We start from the raw sequence: 23742 nt of genomic DNA on the forward strand, positions 1-23742 counted from the left end.
GCATCACAATGAACACTCTCTCTCCTAGTTAAGATGCTCTTAGCATTAAGAGGCTTTTGGGAAACCCACCCCTGACCGTCCTCCTTCATGTCATGTGGCCATGAATCAGATACAAGTACGATGCAGGATCACGTATGAGTGTGACTCAAATCTGGTTTAAAAAAAAAATCAGATCTGTCACATTTAAGGCAAAAAATCAGATTTGAGTCACTTCAGTTGGGTAATGTGAACATGGCCTTGGCTATTTTAGTAGAATATAAAACCTTTTAGATGCTCTTATCTCTTTATGGTTCACTTTTTCTAAACCATCATGTCGATATTATGATTTAAAACTTTGGCAAAAATGAAAATGTGTTAAATACACCACAGAGGGGGAAATACTTTTATTTACTGGGGACTGTAAATAAATCAAATATATAAAGTTCCTGTTTAAAGACTGTTGTCTGCTTCCAAGCTCCATAGACGTCACCTTGCCTTGTTGTTGTTGTTTACATTTTCTTCTCCCTGTCTGTTTTTCCTTATTTATGTGTGGGTCAGGTTGCTGGAGGTGAAAGTTTACTTCACCCTGAAGGCCATTAACCTGCAGACAGTGCAGCATCACGCACTTCCTGACTGCTATGACTTCAGCATCATGGTACAGCCATGTGACTCTTCAGCGTTTACAGATTCTCTGTTTCTTTGTCTATTAAACTGACAAACTAACCAACACTCCTCTGTATCCATCTACACTTCCTCTTTTTTTGGGTTTTGTTTGTAGGGCAGACAATGAACGTGAACATTCCATCACTATAAATACACCAAACACTTCCTCATGCAATTTCCTACTATTCCTTCCTGATATACTGTACAGTCAGAACAGAAATACTTTAAAGCTTGTCTTTTTTTTTTTTATTCATGTCGTCATGCTTCTCGTGTTTATTTCCTGTTTTATTTATTATGGACACAGATCACCTTTAACAACCACGCCCACAGCGGCCGGATCACGGTGGACCTGGACAACGACGTGGACATAAACGAGTGCCGAGACTGGAAAGTCACGGGAGCCTGTGAGTGTTGTATCCCATGATTCCGCTGATCACAGATCATAAGTTTTTCCTAAACACTGCCTATGCACACTCACACATTCCACAGAGTGTTACACATCTCTACAAATCAACCTTTAGTTTAATATTTTTAATAAGAGCAGCTCTGATGATAATGCTGTTGCACATCACAGGTTTAGTTCTGATGCTGCATTAGGGGAGATTTATCAAAATTTGGCAAGATTAGTTAACTAACAGTTAAATAGATGGAGCTGGATAAGATTTAAAGTATTATTTTACTTCTTGAGCCCACTGCATGTAGACAAAGCTCCGCCCCCAGAGCTTACAGCGGTTCAGTTAGAATTAGCGTACCATCTTGCGTTGTTCTTCTTAACAAGGAATGTCATGACGTCACTTTCAAGCACACTTGGAAAGTTAAACAATAAAATTTACAAAATTTTTCTCCAAATTTATTTTTGAAAGTGCAGAGTTTTATATAATTTTTTTTTTTTATTATCTTTAAACCCACAAGAGAATTATCATTGACTAGTAGGTTACCCGGCGTTGCCTGGGTTTTGCAAAATTCTGGGTTGCCCCCAGACTTCCATGTCAAATTTGTTGAAGAGCTATCGAGAAATGATGCTTACCCAAGACAAACAAAAATCCAAACCTCCACCACCCAGGGGTTCACTGGAATTTCTGAGTTCTGCCAAATTGTGGCTATCTCCTGCACCTACGTGCCAAGTTTAGTGAAGATCTGTCGAGAGGTTGTGTTGATCAATGTAACATGAAAGGCATTGAGGGAGGGGGTGGGTGGATGTTGTGCCCCCCAGGGACCTCCCTGGGGCCCGTACATGAATTTTGCTTATATTGGCAAAATTCCGGGTCATCCCTGGACCTCTTTGCCAAATTTGGTGAAAATCCGCTGAGAAATGGTGACATTAGCTCAAGACAAGCAAACTTTGCCGCTTATTCTATAGATTTCAGACTGAAATGGGGTGGAGTGACCGAGCATTGGGGGGGGTCTACAATTGACTGACACCCAAACAGAAATCTGTGCTCACTCTAGGACCCAAATTGTTTTAGCGAAAAGTGCTAAAGACTCAAATTTTTCTTTAGTAATTTGCAATTTTGCTTAGCAAGAAATGCTAAAAGAACAATTTTCTTTTTAGCAAAGTAATTTTTTTAGCTCGAACCCCTGTGCGGAGTTTGCATGTTCTCCCCGTGTCCACGTGGGTTTCCTCCGGGTGCTCCGGTTTCCCCCACAGTCCAAAGACATGCAGGTTAGGTTAACTGGTGACTCTAAATTGACCGTAGGTGTGAATGTGAGTGTGAATGGTTGTCTGTGTCTATGTGTCAGCCCTGTGATGACCTGGCGACTTGTCCAGGGTGTACCCCGCCTTTCGCCCGTAGTCAGCTGGGATAGGCTCCAGCTTGCCTGCGACCCTGTAGAACAGGATAAAGCGGCTAGAGATAATGAGATGAATGAGATTGTTTTAGCAAGATATGTTATACTTCTAAATGCTTCTTGCACTGACATAATATTGAAAAATGAATTGTTATTGTAGTTTGTTGGTGTTTCAATAGTGTTTGCAAGCTTGTTTCCTGCCTGTCTTTCCATGTTCTTGATTTATGTTCATAGCATGCTTATTTATTCTTGAATCTTTTTATTTTGATCATTTCATCAACTGTATATATGTAATGAAATTGTGTGTTTAATTTAACCCGCTTAATCTGGTTTACGGAGTCCATATTTTTCATTATAATTATATCTAACATCTGGTGTGATGTGCTTTGCATTCTTTGCTATCTATGCACCTTTTAGCCCTTAGGCTACATTTACATTACGTCGAATCAGCAGATCATCAGATTAACGTTCTTAAAACGATTCGCGTTTACACTAAAACCGTTAGCCGTGCACACAGCAACACCAATACGCGGATACGCTCGGCTCCGCAGGCATCCTGCGCTCCAAATCACTCCGCCCTGAACAGCGAGTGCCCTCTGGAGGGTGCGCACTCCGGCCCTGCGCAGCTCACAGAGCGCGCGAGTGAAGTGAACAAGCCACGATTCGGGACTGAGCCGCTGTGTGTGTGATCCTAGTGCATATCACTTATTACTTGCAAGTGGAAGGATGGCAAGCCTAAAGACAATCATAACTACACAATGGGCAGTATTTGCATCAGTATTTGCAGTATTTTCATACTTTTATACTCTTTAATGAAAGGTGATACAAGGCGGAAGTCTGCGCCGTTTTTCAGCAGTCGCGTCACATGACCAACGCCAGCGAATCAGGAAGGTGGATGTCACAGTGACGTTGTCCAATGAGACGCCAGCTAGAGCTCAGCACAGCGTATTCGCGTATTCTCAATGTTTACACAGCACCGGAGCTGATACGATCTAGATTGAATACGTGGACGCTGGCGGATTCCCGTTTCCCCGCTTTTTCAGGGGGGTTAATGTAAACGGACAGTGCATCCGCGAAGAAAACGAGACAGATACGGTCTAGTGTAAACGTAGCCTTAGTCACCCTCTGTAGTATGCTGACTTGTGTGTGTGTGTGTGTGTGTGTGTGTGTGTGTGTGTGTGTGTGTGTGTGTGTGTGTGTGTAATTGGGATCCGTGTGTGTGTGTTTAGGGGGAGGGGGATGTCTTTATGGGTAGGATGAAGGGAGCTCAGGGAGTTAAAATCAATGGTTGTTTCTTCTTATAAATTAATCTCATAACCCAAATATAATGATATTCACCATTAATTTCTCAAATGAAACACTTGCAGTCAAAACTTTGAACCATGTGCGTCAAAACGCTCTGAAAACAAGGTACACTTGGTCGATATATCCCGGTTCATCTGTGAGTTCTTCCAAAGTTCTGTAAGGGTTGATATTATGTAGAAAATGCGTCTTTAGAATGGTTATATCGTGTTTTTATCCCTAACTGAGAAAGCTAGCAGAATATTCTAATATATTCTCACTTTTTAGATAAGTTTTTGTCATACGTAAAGTCAGATAATTTATTTTAAACAAACCTCGCTATAATCTTGTTTACTAATGAGCGAGAATTGCTGACATTGTCAGCGCAACTCGGAAATTGATCATTTTATATGTAAGGTCCGATGCTATTGGAAGACGTAATTTGCGGTCAACCAATAAGAAGCTTCGAAACTCGGGGGCGTTGGTTATAAATCAAAACATCGAAGATGGACACGAAAGGCAGGGCCTGAATTTCATTTTTCAGAATGGGGGGGAATTCCCCCCTCAGTGACTCAAATGGGGGGATTTACACAGTTTGGGGGGGATTTATACAGTTTGTGGGGAACGCTACTTGTGGGCTTAAATAGCTTAGGTCTTACCTTCTGCCACTACTCAGATTAAAGATCTCTACAGTATGTAACCTTTTGTCACCATTTGAGGTATCCTTTTTAGTAGACTTTTCATTTTGATATCTCCAAATTTGGATAGCATTGTCAGACAAAGGGTGGATAAATGCAAGTATTATTACCACCAGCCATCTAAGATATGGACTGTTCAGTCTCAGGTGGAGGGTAGAAAACCACCACAAAATGAAAGAGATCCTTTACAGCATGACATTGCTGACTGACTGTATTATGCCATCAAACACCAATAGCCTTTTTCTAGCAGTGTGAGTTAAGCTAATTTTACAACCTCCTTAGTGTTGCTTTACACAGCTGCTTCTTCCTCATCTTCATGCACTATTCTTTAAGTGTCACTGCTTCGTTTAATTATAAAAAAAGAAGAAAATCAGTCTGTTCTTAATAGCACTCAATGAATTTATTGACAAGTCTAACTTAAAATCTAACTTAAACCAGTCTGCTGACTTTTCAGGATTCTCTTAACTATGTTTGTGTTATTTCTCTCTTCTTTTAGTGGCCATCTCTTTAATCCGTGACCTTTGCTTTTTCCTTTTATAACATTTTTATATCATCTTTTTTTATCAACTTTTATATCATTTTTCTATTCTCATGTTTGATCTGATCATCCCTGTCCTCTGTTTAATGTCTACAATTAAAATAAGAAAACACTATCAAACTGTTTTTAACACTGAATGAATTTACAAACTTTGTTTCAGTCCACATATAGAACATGACAACAGTCTTTGTTGACTTTTCAGGATTCTCTTATACCATATAGCCCTGTCTCCTGTGTCATATGCCATCTTTAATTAAAAAAAATATCAAATTGTTCTCAACACTGAACAATTCATCTTTGCTGAGTGCAGGATTCTTAGTCTTTCCTACTCTTTCTCCTAGTGGTCATCTCTTTTGTCAGCATCAGTGTCCTTTCAGGGTTCCCGCGGGGTCTAAAAAAGTCTAAAATTCAGAAAGTTAAATTTTAGGCCTTAAAATGTCTAAAAAACACACATATTTTCATCCCAGGTCTAAAATTTAATTTATCCAAGTCTAAAATTCTTACATCCGCTCAGTCCGTTCCTAGAAGTGCCTGCAAAACATTAATAAAAAATGTGCCGGTTGCGTTGTTGTCTGCCTGCTAAAAAACTTTAATCACCGATGATCGCGGCAAGTATGCAACGGTCCAGTTTGTCCACTACGCGTACCATAGTTCTACCTTCTAAGTTCCCGCCGAGTTTATGCAGTCTGTGGCAGTCAGAGAAGGTTAGCGGTTGTGTTGGCAGTGCGATGAAGTGTGGATAGCGCGTCGAATAATAGTGAGTAAAGAGGTTCACATACTTTTGCCACTCACAGATGTGTAATACTGGATCATTTTCCTCAATAAATAAATGACCAAGTATAATATTTTTGTCTCATTTGTTTAACTGGGTTCTCTTTATCTACTTTTCGGACTTATGTGAAAATCTGAAGTTTTAGGTCATATTTATGAAGAAATATAGAAAATTCTAAAGGGTTCACAAACTTTCAAGCACCGCCGTAAGTATGAAAAACGAGAATGTTCTGCGAGCAATAGGCCGAAGCACACTATCGCTAAAAGGAGCTGTGTTGGGCTGGAACGGTGGGTTAAATAGCCGCTCACATTAGCGCGGAGAGCTTTCACACTGTCCGCGGTCTCAAAAGTAGCCGGTCACCGGCGGCAAATCTGTGGCTTGTTATGCCACCAGCTATTGTCAGTCGAGTCACAAAATTTAATATTGAATATTTCTGACGGCAAAAAAAGTTGTGAACGTAAATTACATCCACTATGTCATGTATGTCTGTTGCCGCGTCAACTTTGTTTACATCCTCGACATGAGTGCAGCCATTGCTGCCCTGTGTTGCCAGATTGGGCGGTTTCAAGTGCATTTTGGCGGGTTTTGAACATATTTTGGGCTGTAAAACATCAGCAGTATCTGGCAACATATTTTTTTTTACTTAATACAAGAAATTAATGGATGCCAACGTTTTTGCCAAAATGGTATTTTATTTTCCATTGTTTCGGCAGCTTCAGTATCATACTGTGAGATTCTGTTCAAATTGTTTTTTTTCTTCTATGAAGCCTGAGCCATTTATTTTATTAGTTTATAATTATTGTTTAATTTAGTCTTCAGGAGAGACTGCCTGCACACAGTACTAGTATTAATAGGTTTTTTCTTCCATGAAAGCTGAGGCATTTATATTATATTTTAAGGTAACTTCATGTTGTGCTGTGAGGTTCTCTGCACTTTAACTTTTGAACCAACAGGTGCATTTGGATAAGTAAAGCCTATTTTTCTGCATTTTTGTAGTCCTGGTAATCTTTTATATTGGTAAAGTTGTTTATAGGACCATTTCTCAGTGTCTTTGTTTTTTTTAATCAGTAGTTTTTCAGTAATAACTTAATATTTAACATATCACTCAATTTTAAACAACCCCCCCATGGGCTGCCCCCACGGGCTGCCCCCATAGTCTCCAAAATTTCTGTGGGAAACACTGGCGTGCGTAACAACGCTAATCAAGCTTAAGCTAGACGACCCGCCTCAAATACCCGTCCCGGGTAAATGTTATCCCAATTTTAGACGGCCTGTTCCAAACCATCCCACCCCATGAAAAATTCGTACTTGCATCTCTCTCTCTCTCATATATATATCCCTGCACGCTTTGCGTGCATTATGTCTGCCGCTGGCAGACATTTTATCATTTTGCACCCTGCTGTAAATTATTTGTACCCTGCTATTCTCCCAAACTTTGAAGCCCCTGGACTGTAGACAATCTTAGCGTGCACATTACATGTCGTCAATGTTACCATGACATGGAGCACGTGAGTCCAGTCAGCGTATTCAGCTTTCTAACAGTGCTCTTTTTTTTTAATATATTATTCTCTCCCCAATGGTGTGTCTTTCCTGGCTTTATTATTTAGTATTTATTAATTTTGCATTCGTATTTTGCAATAATTTTACACCTCTGTCTCAAATGGCCCCTGTTTGCTCCGCTACTGCTTAAAAACCTGCTGTCTCCCTTGTATACCTCTCGCAAGGTATGACTTGATTTCATTGGTAAATCGCTGCCGCCTTGCGTGAGTTTGCTGTTTAACTGGAAGCAAGTGTGCTACGGGGCTACTATGTATGTTTTAACTATTAGTTTTAAAAGATGTGTATGCATTTTTACTGTTAATATGGTTGAAATGGTTGCTACAGCAAGTGGAGGTCTGTGATGCTGTGGTTTGCAGCATGGGGTTCACATGAGCAATCAAGAAAGTCATCATCTGACAACAGTGCATTATATAATAACGCTGTTTTATTACCAGAACACCACTAATCAAAAGTTTAAATGAGTTCTGTTGCAGTTAGGGGAAAAAAACAAACCCCTACAGACTGCATTTACTGCACCAAGGCCGGATTAACTATATGGGCCTGCGGCACAGTGCCCAGGGGCACCAACCACTCACAGCCAGTGGGGGGGCACCACATGACAGAAAATTTAAAAATATTTTTCGTGAATGTTTGTACACTTAAAATGGTTATACACTTGACATTGTTAAATAGTCATATATAATTCATTATGAACACTAATTTCATAAGAACAACAACAACAATAATCATAATTCTGAGCAAGAGTGGCCTATGTGACCATTAACCCCCCTTTCCTCAACCTGTCAGTTGAGCCAGTCCACCTACGGTGAAATGTATCAATTTTTTTTAAAACCGCAGTAGAAATGAAAAATGGACAGACATCAATTGAGTGGTTGTGCGAAGAGAAAATTAAAAAAGAGAAATACTCCAGGCGTGTAGCTGCAATTAAAAATGTTCCAGTGTTAGATCGTTTTTTTTTTTAATAAAAACATCGACAACTGCTGTCACTACCAGCGCTGAAGCCGAAGCTAGTGAAATCAGCGATGCTAGTGAGGGAGATGGTCCTGCTAGCACTAGCCGGGGAGATGCTACAACCACAGCCAGTGTTAGCCGAGGGGTCGGCGATGATGAGGATCCCCTTGAGACATACAAATATATGCTGCTCATTTTTGAATAAGACATTTCAGTATGCCTACATGCATATCGTTGGTTGTTTTCAGTGAATTTGATGGGCTGATGTAGCCTACTTAATAAATTTTCAATGAGGAAGAATGACCTTGTTTATGTGTACTATTGTTTATGTATATGCTACTATTTTTGACAGCAAAGGGCAAGGTTTGTGAGTGTGTGCAGGAGGTTACTGAACGCATGCGCACAGGGTGTGTGTGTGTGTGGGGGGGCACTTGAGGTATAGTGCCCAGGGGCACCACTTTGGCTTAATACGGCACTGTACTGCACAAATGCCCTTTATCACTCTATTGTCTTGTACTTTTGTTGCTATGTGACATAATGTACTAATGTTGCCATATGACATAAATAAGCACATAATCAGTTTGTATCCCTGATAGGCAGTTTACCAATACAAATGACTTTGTTTTGAGAATTGAACTCGATTGTCTTTTTTTGGGAAGGGCGGGGGTAGGGCAGGTTGTAATGCTTCGTGTTGGTCTAAAAAAATTTTCATAATGGTCTTAAAAAGTCTAAAAAAGGTCTAAAATTTAACTTACTGAATCCTGCAAGAACCCTGCCTTTGCTTTTCCTTGTAAATACTTTTTTCTTATAGCCATGCTCTGATGTAATCCCCTTCGCAACGTTAACGTTCTCGTCCTGTGTATTCTCAGCAGTATTCTCAGCGGTATCACTCACACTGCTATTACTATGGGCTGAGATTCAGGAGTTTTCCTCTTAGCAGGGGAAACTTTTCTGCCACTGCACTTGTGCATTTTAGCCAGCGGTCCATGTGTTTTTTACAGCGAAAGTCCGAGAGAGGAAGAGTGTGCGCGCTGTATCTGTGTGTGAACTGTCTGTGTCTGCTGGTTTTTTTCTGAGTAGGCTACGGGGGGAGAGGGGGGTCAGTCAGTAAAAGGACGGTTCAATTCAAGTAACCTTGAGAACAGAAGGTAGTCGCGCATTCACACTGATCCATTATTAGATTGACGTTGTCAGGCAATGCAGTAATGTGTGCGGGAATCTCCCGCATTAGAATCGTTAAAGGTGCGGGAATTTTAAAAAAAAATGCGCAATACCCGCAATCCCGCGCCCAAATTCCGGCCCTGAAAGGTACTGTTTATCTTGAGAAATCGCAATTGTTTGATGGATTTTGCTTAAACTTTAAATGACTTTCGCATAAAATGCGAATACAGATGATTTTCTTTTCGAAAATTGGAATAAAACTTCGCAATTTGCGGACGTGCGAGCGGCTAGCATGAGCCCAGAGAAATGTGTTCCAGACTGTTACAGGTTTTCTCCGCCACATAAGACACTTGTGTTGCTGAGGCCATGGCTTAAACTGTCACGTTTTTATCATGTTCTACATATTTTTCCACATTATATCTTTTAGTATAAATACGCAGCTGATTATAGGAAATCCAGCGCACTGATTATCGACAAATAGTCAGAATCTCTCGACCTTGAGTCACCTTGAGTGACTCAGCAAAATGGTGAGTAAGTGAGGAAGAATTACAAATATTATGAAAGAAAATGTTGTTCCTAAAAGCATTAAAGATGCTACAAAGTTTGGTCTAAAACTATTCAAAGGTAAAGCGGAATTGTGATTTATTTTATCGGTTTCAAAATGAAGTATTTTATGTGACTCAGTGTAGATGAGTGACACAAGTCTGCACTGCTCGGTTATGACATTTGCATGCCGCTTTTGAAGATTGAAATGAATTATTTTTCAATACTTTAAAAAAAAATCACCTGTGTATTTATGCTAAAACAATTATCTGCCTCAGGCTCAGTGAATAATAACCTCGACTCCATCTCGCTTATTATTCTCCGATCGGTGAATGATTGTTAACTAGTAAGAAAAAAAAATTAACGCTTGCACTGTTAATGCGCTTGTACTAATACATTATGGTTTCTATAGCAACAGCTCATTCAAAGGGACTTGTACAGCAGATGCTCCACTGATAAACAGATTATAAAATGTTGATGTGGTGCAGTTTTCTTTCAGAAGAAATGTTTGCTTAATGTTGACGTAAGGAGTCTCCAGTGTCAGTGCTTTTATAACAAACAGAGGTAAAGCTGTAATTAAGTTTGACATTTTCAGGACAGAGGAGTTTCTGCTTCTTTGTGGTTTCAGGGCATAAAAAACATGATCGCTCATTCATAAAGTGTTGAGGTCAGTGATGTTACAGGAAAATAATCAGCTTTGGGGTGGCAATAACACTGAGCACAATAATCTGTCTGTTAGACTGGACTAGAGAGGATATTTATTACTCTTTTTACTCTGTCTGCTCTTCCACCAGCCCCTAAGAACATCTACTACCCGGTGCTGTTCGACGTTGTGATCATTCTTACGTGTCTGACATCTCTGATTCTCTGCACGCGTTCAGTGAGCACCGGAGTTCAGCTGCAGTTTGTGAGTGTCTCTGACGTCAGTCTACTGAGAGAAATGCTCTGGAGCTTCCTGCTTCAAGTGATATTAAGCTGTATATATGAATGTTCTAATCTACACTAAAGAGCAGGTGATAATCTGTAGTTATGATTTTCATTGATGAACTCTTGTCATCTATGTCACAAATAGTAAGGGGCGGGGACTAGAGAGCACACTTATCCTGATTTGGAGAAGGATGCATGATTTACAAATGGATTATATCTTCCTTAAACTGCAGGAATATTGAAACATTTTAAACAGAATTAAAATTTTGGGTCGAGGCTCTTATTATATACCAAACATATTTTTGCTAATTTGGGATAGAGGGGGATGTTTTTATAAATTAGATTTATTTATTTTTATTTATTTAGCTAGTCAATCCGCTTCATCCTGTTATTTACCTTATGTGTGCTTTAGAAATCTTACGTTCTTTCAGGGGCGGCACGGTGGTGTAGTGGTTAGCGCTGTCGCCTCACAGCAAGAAGGTCCGGGTTCGAGCCCCGTGGCCGGCGAGGGCCTTTCTGTGTGGAGTTTGCATGTTCTCCCCGTGTCCGCGTGGGTTTCTTCCGGGTGCTCCGGTTTCCCCCACAGTCCAAAGACATGCAGGTTAGGTTAACTGGTGACTCTAAATTGACCGTAGGTGTGAATGTGAGTGTGAATGGTTGTCTGTGTCTATGTGTCAGCCCTGTGATGACCTGGCGACTTGTCCAGGGTGTACCCCGCCTTTCGCCCATAGTCAGCTGGGATAGGCTCCAGCTTGCCTGCGACCCTGTAGAACAGGATAAAGTGGCTAGAGATGATGAGATGAGATGAGACGTTGTTTCAGATCTTGGTGAAATTTTGTAAATAAATAGTATGACTTTTCACATTTTTAGTTCATATGAAAGGAAGACAATTATATAATAAATGTTTGTATTTTTTAATAATGAATAAAACACTTCATCTTTTTGTCCCAAGTTGTTTGCTAATATTTTTTTGTATTTGAAATATTTTACCATTTATTGATGCAAATGAGGCTTCTGCCAATAAATTATGCATATGTTTGTGTAAGTATTAAAACCCAAAAGATCCTTTAATATAGGATCAAAATAATTTTGTAATGGGACTCTAATGAAAAGAGATTTATTTATTTATTTAAGTCAGTAAATATTTAATGTGCTTGTCTGAAAGTGAACATTTTTGGAGAATTTCGTTCAACAGCCTCCTTCAGCATGCAGGCTGAGATCTCAAACTGAAGTGTTTTGTTTCTGAATGATTATTTTTGAGAAAATCAGTTTTAAATATGATGTTTAAGTGTGGGTATAGAAGAATTTGCCACATCAGAACGACATGAACGACATCAACTTAGCTTTTTATTGCTCCATGACACGATCAGAAAAACTTAATCAGCTTTGTCATGCTTCACTAAAGTCACAAAGTTCCTGATCCTTTATTTCCTTTTTGTTACTATTATGTAAGAGGTGACGTGTTGTAAATACGGATTATCTAAAAAAAAAAAAAAAGATAACATGAGCAAACTCTTTAGTGTCTTCAGTTAGTTTTATAGCTTGATTGTGCAGATTGTATTCACTAGTAAAAGGTCACAAGATAAACTCTATAAACACTATGCAGGCTTCATATTTTACACAGCCCAACCTCTTTAAAGAGACTGGTTAAAGGTCAATCTCTTGCTCTCTTTTAACCTCTTACAGGAGTACAGCGCCTTCTTCGAAAAGAATCATGGGAAGCGAGTGTGTTGGTCCGACCGGATGGAGTTTATTAATGGCTGGTACATCCTCATCATCATGAGTGACGTCCTCACCATCACTGGGTCAGTGCTCAAAATTGCCATCCAGCTCAAGGTATGAAAACACATACACAGGCGTATCTGCAGATGGAATTGTGTTGTGTCAAATAATTTGCACTAAAATATCTGGATAAAAAAACCCACTGATTTGATAGGCTTTGACAAGTTATGACGTCTGTAGCATCCTCCTGGGCACCGGCACCATGCTCGTGTGGATCGGCGTGCTGCGCTACATGGGTTACTTCAAGAAATACAATGTAAGCATCTCTGAAAGTCCAGAGGATAATTTTGTTTGTTTGTTTTTGGAAACTGGAACAAAATGTAAAATAGTAGACGGTGGTAGATTGCTGCAATGTTTTTATGGAAACTCAGTCCAGTTCTTTTCCCGCCGCAGATCTTGATCATCACCCTGAGAGCAGCGTTCCCCAACGTGATCCGTTTCTGCTGCTGTGCCGCCATGATCTACCTTGGCTACTGCTTCTGCGGCTGGATAGTTCTCGGTCCCTACCATGAGAAGGCAAGTACCTCTTAAAATGGTCAGAACATCACTTGAGCATCTTGGGTGATATTCACATTGGCATTACAGTTACAGTTTTGCTCTGATGGCTGAGGACTACAATCACCATGATCACTTTAGGCCTGTAGCTGTTAACAGTTTTGTACTCAAGTCTCCATCAATGACCAGTTGATAACCTCAACAAAATAGACTTCATACTAAGACCATATAATGAATTTCCTGGTTACACAGTTGTACTTTGTGACTCTATAGAACAGTTATTGGAGAAAGTTAGTTTTTTTTTTTGTAATCATGCTATCTGTTATCACCCAGACGAGGATGGGTTCCCTTTTGAGTCTGGTTCCTCTCAAGGTTTCTTCGTCATGTCGTCTGAGGGAGTTTTTCTTTGCCACAGGCTTGCTCATCAGGGATAAATAAATAAATTTATTTGGGATAAAATTAGTTCATGTTTAAAGTCTTTAATTTTCTGTAAAGCTGCTTTGCGACAATGTCTGTTAAAAGCGTTATACACACAAACTGACTTTATCAGGTGAAAGTGATACAACAAAAGGATTTTTTTTCATGTCTTTTCACATCAGACCTGAACCACATTCGTATGTGGTTCTAGATTGGATAAGTGAATGAGCACGCTTAGATCAGAAGTCATGTGGCTTTCCCCACCCCCCACAGCATCGTTATCCAGTGTCTGCAGCGCAGCAAAATGACCGTTGAGGACAGTAACACTGGCATCACTGTCTATATTCAGTGGGAGAATGGGGAAATTTGATATCCAATTGATTGCCCAATAAACAGCAAAGGGTTGTCACAAATGAACATGGCTTTAATGGCAAAGAGAAATAAAGAGCCTTAATGCTAAATTAATCACGGCAGAAGACTGCTGTGCTATTAGTGCATTCATATGCTGCTTCTGCTATGCTAGATTGTCTTGTGTTTTATGACGTGCAAAATTGATATTAATGCAGGACGTTTTGGAGGACACGTGCCTTCACTTACCGTACTGTGAAGATGCACAGATCCGATCTGAGCAAAAAAAAAATCTGAACTGTGCAACGAAGCCTGTAATGTGAGTGTAGCACAGCAGGTTAAACACTCGTACAGGCTGAAGCTAAAACATCAGTTTGCGTTCATTAATATTCATGTGCATCTCTTATTTGTCTTACAGTTCCGTACCCTGAACACGGTGTCCGAGTGCCTGTTTTCCCTGATCAACGGAGATGACATGTTCCCCACCTTTAAGAACATGCAGCAGAAGAGTTACCTGGTGTGGTTGTTCAGTCGTGTTTACCTGTACACTTTTGTCTCGCTCTTTATCTACATGGTGCTCAGCCTCTTCATAACCCTGATCACAGACACCTACGAGACCATCAAGGTAACAAACTGACCCGGGGAAGGCTGTTGCTAGGGAGCAGAGTAGTGTGTGGGGGGGGACAAAAACCCAAAAGCACATGTGAAGTGTTTGTATTAAGATTTGCTTTGGTTTGAACCAGCATTTAAATCCAGTCCAGCTTTTTAAACAATCAAGGAATGGAGAGTTTGTGTAAAACGTCTTCGTCCCTGATGTCGATCTAAACATTGCGTGCCTTTTGCATTATTATAAATCACTGTATGATATTTATTTCTTCATGCAATCTTTGTGTTTAAATAATATCAGTCTTCTCCCCAGGATTAAAATAAAGCCCTAATTTTTGGGTGGCCAATGGGCTCCCTTTGAAAAAAGCGAGTCCATTTGGTGGCATCTGGTGACTTTTAGGAGCATTTTATGGTGGTACTGACACTGTCACTTTTTAGTGTTAACATGGTTGAAAAGCTTGCTACAACAAGTGGAGGGGGTGGCACGGTGGTGTAGTGGTTACCGCGGTCACCTCACAACAAGAAGGTCCGGGTTCGAGCCCCGTAGCCGGCGAGGGCCTTTCTGTGCGGAGTTTGCATGTTCTCCCCGTGTCCGCATGGGTTTCCTCCGGGTGCTCCGGTTTCCCCTACAGTCCAAAGACATGCAGGTTAGGTTAACTGGTGACTCTAAATTGACCGTAGGTGTGAATGTGAGTGTGAATGGTTGTCTGTGTCAGCCCTGTGATGACCTGGCGACTTGTCCAGGGTGTACCCCGCCTTTCGCCCGTAGTCAGCTGGGATAGGCTCCAGCTTGCCTGCGACCCTGTAGAACAGGATAAAGCGGCTAGAGATAATGAGATGAGATGAACAAGTGGAGGTCTGTGATGCTGATCATCTGACACGGTGGGCGGCACAGTGCTGTAATGGTTAGCACTGTCGCCTCACAGCAAGAAGGTTCTGGGTTTGAGCCCAGTGGCCGACGGGGGGCCTTTCTGTGCGGAGTTTGCATGTTCTCCCCGTGTCTGTGTGGGTTTCCTCCGGGTGCTCCGGTTTCCCCCACAGTCCAAAGACATGCAGGTTAGGTTAACATGGGGCGGCCTTGGGCTGAAGTGTCCTTGAGCAAGGTACCTGACCCCTAACTGCTCCCCGGGTGCTGTAGTACGTCTGCCCACTGCTCTGGGTGTGTGCATGTGTTCACTGCTTCAGATGGGTTAAATGAAGAGGATGAATTTCACTGTGCTTGAGTGTGCATGTGACAAAGGCTTCAACGTAGTATATAATAATGCTGTTTTATTACCTGAACCACTGCCAGAACACCACTAACCAAAAGTTTAAATGAGTTCTGTTGCAGTTAAAAAAAAAAACCAAACCTGCAGACTGCATTTACTATACAAATGCGACAATCTTGAGGAGTATCTTTATACTTAGGCCTACGTAATAGTTCAAACTTCGGTTTCAATTTCACTTCTTTCCTCTTCTCTTTCTGTCCTACTCTCATTTAGCTGTCGAAAATACGACTCTGTGTGATGCTGAGCGCCATTCGTGCCTCTTTTCGGCATGATTGAAACATGGAGATGTATACCCACCACACAAAAACCATAAACCATGATCTCGCCATGCACTGAAGCGTCAAGGTACCAGTGCAGCAGCAAAGTGATTAGGGCTTTCCCAGGGGTATTTCCAGTCTGCCTGAGTGCATCATGCCAGCAAACTGGCCCAAAACACTGACAATGCAAAAAACTGGAAACTGAATTTGAGGAGAAAATTCCTTACTACTAGTGAAATCATCTTGCTGCATGGACAGATAATTTTACTTGACAAGACATCTTGGAATAAGTTGGTTACAATCTAGAACTAGTTTTAATAATCTGAGTTGGTGTCTTGTATTCTTCTAACAGGAAATGTTAGATTGTTTCAACTATTTTCAAGATATTCTAACTTGTTAAGATATCATTTCCCAGCGGCCGGCGAGGGCCTTTCTGTGTGGAGTTTGCAAGTTCTCCCCGTGTCCGCGTGGGTTTCCTCCGGGTGCTCTGGTTTCCCCCACAGTCCAAAGACATGCAGGTTAGGTTAACTGGTGACTCTAAATTGACCGTAGGTGTGAATGTGAGTGTGAATGGTTGTCTGTGTCTATGTATCAGTCCTGTGATGACCTGGTGACTTGTCCAGGGTGCACCCCGCCTTTCGCCCGTAGTCAGCTGGGATAGGCTCCAGCTTGCCCGCGACCCTGTACAGGATAAGCAGCTACAGATAATGGATGGATGGATAGTCTTGATGTATGGTTTATAATCCATGATACAAGTTTCTGCATTTAATAGATGCATGAATTGTAGCTCAGCTTTTACTAAGACCTCCTGGATGTTGACTCTTTTGCTGAGATGTGTTCCCCCCCCCCCCCCCCCCCCCCCCCCAAATTTCCAGCAGCAGCAGTTGGATGGAAATCCCACGTCTGAGCTCCAGGCTTTTATATCCGAGTGTAAAGATCATCCAAACTCAGGCTGTTACCGTGTGGAGGAGCGATCCTATACCTGCCTCTTCTGCTGTACTCAGAGGTGAGCTTTTAAATGAGCACTGAGTGAGAGAGGAACGAAGAGCGTTTACCTGTACAGCTAATTCTGATCTAGAAATAATGTCAGTGATGTTGCCTGAGCATCATGTCTGGATGGTGCCACTGGGGTTAGAGAGATCCTAAAGAGGACATTATAGATCTCTGTTTGTGAAATAGCACAGATCTCAAGTTATGATTTTTGAAAATGGATTTCAGAAGTGAAAGTAAGGATGTTTTTTTTTTTTTTTTTTCTTCTGTGGCTCCTTTTTGGTACGACGCTGTATTAGGGCTATTGTAGGTTAAAAAAAAAAAAAAAACTAAGGCAGGGGGTAATATTCTGAGAAAAATCAGAATTTCTGAAATTAAAGTTGTACATTTACAAGAATAGTCTGAGATTATAAACTCATAAATTTGCAAGGAAAAAAAATCAGTGATTTAAAAAAAAATGTAAAGGTCAATTTCTGATGCTTAAATCTTGGAATTTCTGAGATTTCCTCAAATTTATGACTATAATCTCAGAGAATATCAGAGTTTTTTTGCTCATAAATGTACAACTTTTAATGTTTTTTTTTCCTGAAGGGGAAGAAAAAAAGGATTTTTTCCCCCCTCAGAATATTACTTTTACCCCAGTCCCCCCCCCCCCCCCCCCCCCCCCCTTTTTAAGCCTAAATGGCCCTAATACACCACGGTATTTTTGGCACTCTTCTTTTACTTTGTAGTGTTTATTTAAGAGTTCTACTGTAATTATACTCATTTATTTACAATTATACTATATCACTTATTACGAACATGCACTTATTATTTATTTATAATACCATGTACTATAGAGGAGACTGGGGAGACTTGGGACACGTTTTCAGCTTTTTGTAGATTGTGTGAAATTCTCTGCAGGTAGTGTCATATTCATATTACATGAGAGAGTATTTACTGTACCCTCTTACCACAACATTAGTTTCTCAGCTTGTCATATATACTGCCCTTCAGGTTTCACTGTTTGTGTCATTATTTTTTGCAGGGAGACAATGAGGCGTCGAGGGGAGATATGAGACATTATGCTGGGAGACTTGGGACATAGTGAGAGAGACAGAACAAAAATAAAATGCCCAGGCCTACATGTTTTAATTCTTATTTATCATCAAAATTTGTAACGTATGCACTGTAGGAACACAATGTTGGTACAACGATAGAAAAATGTCAGTTTACCCAAAACCTGACTCAACAAAACAGTTCTATTCTCAAGACGGAATGAAAATAAGTTTAATCCTCATGCAGGGACACGCCCACAACATTTTTAAGAACAATTTTTAAACAATTTTATATTTGTAAACCACAAGAAAAAAAAAAAACCCTGTAACATGATGAACTGTTCGAACTCTCCCCATCTGGGTATTTTTTGGGGAAAAAATCCTTCAATTTTTTTCCACCCAGAATTTAAATTTAATAAATATTATATCTGGTAACTCAAGGCTATATACATTAATTCCTAACAAATCCCGAATTCACTAGCGTACGTTAAAGTGGAGGTGAAGTAGAAAATGCAAGTTTTGGTTGATAAAAATATTGAACTGTACAGACCTTATTGCAGTGTCCAGGTTCATGGCTCCAAAGGCAGTAGGTTACTCTCAGGGGCAACATCGAACTTCTGATCTAATCTAAAACCTGATTGGTCGAAATAAATTTATGCGAATACAGACTGTCCCATGGCTCCCTGCTCTCCCCTATTATGTAAAATATTTTTTCATGCTTACTTGCCTACTTTCTATTATTTAATCATTTGGGTCTGTCCATGTATCACTGAAGAAAGCAGTGCTTCCATTTAATTTTTTTTTTTTAATTTAAATTGTAATTTATATTATTTTCTATTAATGAATACTAATTTCTTGCCTCTGTCTTTTAATAAACAGAATAATTGAACAAGCCCCTGAAGGATGTGCATGACCTACAGCATTTCCCTAGCTTGAAATAAAAATTAAAAAAAGAAAAATATATTTAAAATTTTTCTCCATAGAGCCGTTTATCCAGTAGAATGTCAGTGTTGGAAATGAGATGAGTGTTTCCATAAAATGTGAGATGCCATAAAACATCAGATGACTTCAGGTAGTAACTGAAGCGTTTTCTGTTTCCTGTTTCAGGCTCAGTGACCTGCACTAGAGAGTTAAACACGGAACGGCGACATCACCTCGAAAATAATTCATCATTACAGTTTTATCTAATTGCATCTATAACATAAAGTATAAAAAGCCTATGAAGGACCATTCGTAGTGTTTCACACTCACTTTTTACAGGAGGTTGGAAGGAATATTTTAAATAGCACTTTAACTTGAAGATAACAGTTGTGAATATATTCAGTGATGCACAGAACTATAAATAAACATTTATGATAAATTAAGCAGGGGTTTTTTTTCTTCCATGCAGTCAGTTTCATGTGCTTAATCCTTTGTTTTTGATTTTCCACCGATAGATTTCTGAAATCAGTGTTCATGCTCTACATGTGAAGGAAAAATATTTCTAGTATGTTCTAATGAAGCTGAAAACCTGCCTGAACACTATTTTAATGGGATACGTGATTATTTGAGACACCATTTTCAGGGCAGAAAATAAATGCTGCTGTCCCAATTTACCAAAACATTCCAATACAGTATACCTGAATTGACTTGAATCAGAACTACAGGATGTGTATGTACACTACTGTTCAAAAGTTTGGGGTCACTTTGAAATGTCCTTATTTTTGAAAGAAAAGCACTGTTCTTTTCAATGAAGATCACTTTAAACTAATCAGAAATCCACTCTATACATTGCTAATGTGGTAAATGACTATTCTAGCTGCAAATGTCTGGTTTTTGGTGCAATATCTCCATAGGTGTATAGAGGCCCATTTCCAGCAACTATCACTCCAGTGTTCTAATGGTACAATGTGTTTGCTCATTGCCTCAGAAGGCTAATGGATGATTAGAAAACCCTTGTACAATCATGTTAGCACAGCTGAAAACAGTTGAGCTCTTTAGAGAAGCTATAAAACTGACCTTCCTTTGAGCAGATTGGGTTTCTGGAGCATCACATTTGTGGGGTCGATTAAATGCTCAAAATGGCCAGAAAAATGTCTTGACTATATTTTCTATTCATTTTACAACTTATGGTGGTAAATAAAAGTGTGGCTTTTCATGGAAAACACAAAATTGTCTGGGTGACCCCAAACTTTTGAACAGTAGTGTACATAAAATACTCAGACTGCTGCTACTAACACACCAGTAAAGCTCATTATTAAAATTAACATTGTTACTGGGGATAAAATGCCAAATCCCCAATCCATGGGAAAATAAGTCGAACCCTCCCCCCAAACCTACTAAAAACTCTCGTGAAAATAAAAATGTACAGTACCATTCAATAGTTTTGGACAACCTTTACTCATTCATAGTACTGAGTGTTAGTGTACATTACATGTGGGAAAGCTAATGTCTAAAAACATTGACTTTTCTTTCACTACAGCAACATGGCTTAATTTTCTCATCAGGAGACAACAAAACCCCGTCTAATAGTTTCCTTAATGAAGTAAAGAAAACGTTTTACGGCAATCTCTTCTATAAGACTTTCTTAAAGAGAATGTATTAGCAGTAAAATAAACCATCATCATCCAAAGTGTATATGGAAATGTACTTGTAGTTAAATTACACAAAGCCATATTTACATAAATTAAGGTAAATTAAAAAAATCTTTTTGTGGTAAATTGTTTAAACTGTAGATTCATTAAAACCTTGATCAATCTGCAGTGTTTTGCCCTAATCCTGAAATCATTAGTGTATATCTTTCACTTTATTTCCGGTTCGATAAGGCTGTACCTTACACAAAATCTTTTAATATCATTTTCATTGTCTCATCTCATCTCATTATCTCTAGCCGCTTTATCCTTCTACAGGGTCGCAGGCGAGCTGGAGCCTATCCCAGCTGACTACGGGCGAAAGGCGGGGTACACCCTGGACAAGTCGCCAGGTCATCACAGGGCTGACACATAGACACAGACAACCATTCACACTCACATTCACACCTACGGTCAATTTAGAGTCACCAGTTAACCTAACCTGCATGTCTTTGGACTGTGGGGGAAACCGGAGCACCCGGAGGAAACCCACGCGGACACGGGGAGAACATGCAAACTCCACACAGAAAGGCCCTCGCCGGCCCCGGGGCTCGAACCCAGGACCGTCTTGCTATGAGGCGACAGTGCTAACCACTACACCACCGTGCCGCCCCCATTTTCATTGTTTTGTTTTAAAACAATATCAAATGAAACATTAAATGTAAGAAATAGAAGTTGAACTCAAGAGACTTACGAAGCACATACAGTATCTTCAACTGGTTATAATGAAATTTTTAAAATCTGTATTATGATTAAAAAAAAGATATAGTGGTGCTTGAAAGTTTGTGAACCCTTTAGAATTTTCTATATTTCTGCATAAATATGACCTAAAACATCATCAGATTTTCACACAAGTCCTAAAAGTAGATAAAGAGAACCCAGTTAAACAAATGAGACAAAAATATTATACTTGGTCATTTATTTATTGAGGAAAATGATCCAATATTACATATCTGCGAGTGGCAAAAGTATGTGAACCTTTGCTTTCAGTATCTGGTGTGACCCCCTTGTGCAGCAATAACTGCAACTAAACATTTCCAGTAACTGTTGATCAGTCCTGCACACCGGCTTGGAGGAATTTTAGCCCATTCCTCCGTACAGAACAGCTTCAACTCTGGGATGTTGGTGGGTTTCCTCACATGAACTGCTCGCTTCAGGTACTTCCACAGCATTTCAATTGGATTAAGGTCAGGACTTTGACTTGGCCATTCCAAAACATTAACTTTATTCTTCTTTAACCATTCTTTGGTAGAACGACTTGTGTGCTTAGGGTCATTGTATTGCTGCATGACCCACCTTCTCTTGAGATTCAGTTCATGGACAGATGTCCTGATATTTTCCTTTAGAATTCGCTGGTATAATTCAGAATTCATTGTTTCATCAATGATGGCAAGCTGTCCTGGCCCAGATGCAGCAAAACAGGCCCAAACCATGATACTACCACCACCATGTTTCACAGATGGGATAAGGTTCTTATGCTGGAATGCAGTGTTTTCCTTTTTCCAAACATAACGCTTCTCATTTAAACCAAAAAGTTCTATTTTGGTTTCATCTGTCCCCAAAACATTTTTACAATAGCCTTTTGGCTTGTCCACGTGATCTTTAGCAAACTGCAGATGAGCAGCAATGTTCTTTTTGGAGAGCAGTGGCTTTCTCCTTGCAACCCTGCCATGCACACTATTGTTGTTCAGTATTCTCCTGATGGTGGACTCATGAACATTAACATTAGCCAATGTGAGAGAGGCCTTCAGTTGCTTAGAAGTTACTCTGGGGTCCTTTGTGACCTCGCCGACTATTACACGCCTTGCTCTTGGAGTGATCTTTGTTGGTTGACCACTCCTGGGGAGGGAAACAATGGTCTTGAATTTCCTCCATTTGTACACAATCTGTCTGACTGTGGATTGGTGGAGTCCAAACTCTTTAGAGATGGTTTTGTAACCTTTTCCAGCCTGATGAGCATCAACAACACTTTTTCTGAGGTCCTCAGAAATCTCCTTTGTTCGTGCCATGATACACTTCCACAAACGTGTGTTGTGAAGATCAGACTTTGATAGATCCCTGTTCTTTAAATAAAACAGGGTACCCACTCACACCTGATTGTCATCCCATTGATTGAAAACACCTGACTCTAATTTCACCTTCAAATTAACTGTTAATCCTAGAGGTTCACATACTTTTGCCACTCACAGATAGGTAATATTGGATCATTTTCCTCAATAAATAAATGACCAAGTATAATATTTGTGTCTCATTTGTTTAACTGGGTTCTCTTTATCTATTTTTAGAACTTGTGTGAAAATCTGATGATGTTTTAGGTCATATTTATGCAGAAATATAGAAAATTCTAAAGGGTTCACAAACTTTCAAGCACCACTGTAAAAGTTAGTTTTAATACTATTAACACAGTGACAGATTTATTCCTAGTCATGCAATATTACCGTTTCTGCCCAGTTCAATAAATGATCAATATTTTCAAGCAGTGGCATATGCATAAAGTCTATATTAAATAAAATTTTTAAATTTGCAAGTAATAATAGTAGAACACCTAGATTTTTCAGGACTGAGTGGTTTGTGGTTTCTCAGTAAACATGGTCAGAAAAAAAAACAAAGCACAAGAATTTGCGTGGGGTTTTTGTCTTATTTTCTTCAAGAGGCTGATGGGATAATGATGTAAGTGAGAACAAGAGCTAACTTATTTTGTGGATGTTCCACAATATTTAATGTAACTATAAATGGATAAAATCTACAACATTATTATTATACCTGGTATTTGAGGCTAGACTTGTTCTGGGTGAATATGAGACCTAAAGTCATTCCAGTCCAATAAGTGAGAGCTGACTTTCTGGTTTTATCTTCAAGGTCATGGTACTTACAGCGTTTGGTCTACAGTGGGCAGTGTTGGCTTCCACTGCAAATCCTGCACTGAAAATAAACTAAATCAACTCAACACTTTCTCCTGTTCTTTTGAATGAAATGTACAGCATTAATGAAATGTTTACAGCACTGCAGTTCCCACATCTGTATAAACTGATAGCGGTGGCCAGGTTAAAGTTTAAGAGAATCCTAAGTGGA

At 39.8% G+C, this 23742-nt stretch overlaps 1 protein-coding gene across 3 annotated transcripts in view; it reads left to right on the forward strand.

Annotated features, from left to right (window-relative positions):
• mcoln3b (mucolipin TRP cation channel 3b) overlaps positions 1 to 19403 on the forward strand; it is a 36943-nt gene extending 17540 nt beyond the window's left edge. The window contains exons 6-14 of one of the 3 annotated variants that reach the window (XM_060937773.1): positions 538 to 634; positions 947 to 1046; positions 10729 to 10841; positions 12548 to 12697; positions 12798 to 12899; positions 13037 to 13159; positions 14322 to 14528; positions 16910 to 17040; positions 19169 to 19403. In XM_060937773.1, coding sequence (XP_060793756.1) covers positions 538 to 634; positions 947 to 1046; positions 10729 to 10841; positions 12548 to 12697; positions 12798 to 12899; positions 13037 to 13159; positions 14322 to 14528; positions 16910 to 17040; positions 19169 to 19187 — 1042 coding nt within the window. In that variant the 3' untranslated portion in view covers positions 19188 to 19403. Of the gene's footprint in view, positions 1 to 537; positions 635 to 946; positions 1047 to 10728; positions 10842 to 12547; positions 12698 to 12797; positions 12900 to 13036; positions 13160 to 14321; positions 14529 to 16909; positions 17045 to 19168 lie in introns of those variants that run through there. The other 2 variants (XM_060937774.1, XM_060937775.1) reach the window with 2 other exon arrangements.
• Positions 19404 to 23742: the final 4339 nt, after the last annotated feature.

Source organism: Neoarius graeffei, chromosome 13 (assembly GCF_027579695.1).
Source record: "Neoarius graeffei isolate fNeoGra1 chromosome 13, fNeoGra1.pri, whole genome shotgun sequence".
Taxonomy (NCBI): domain Eukaryota; kingdom Metazoa; phylum Chordata; class Actinopteri; order Siluriformes; family Ariidae; genus Neoarius; species Neoarius graeffei.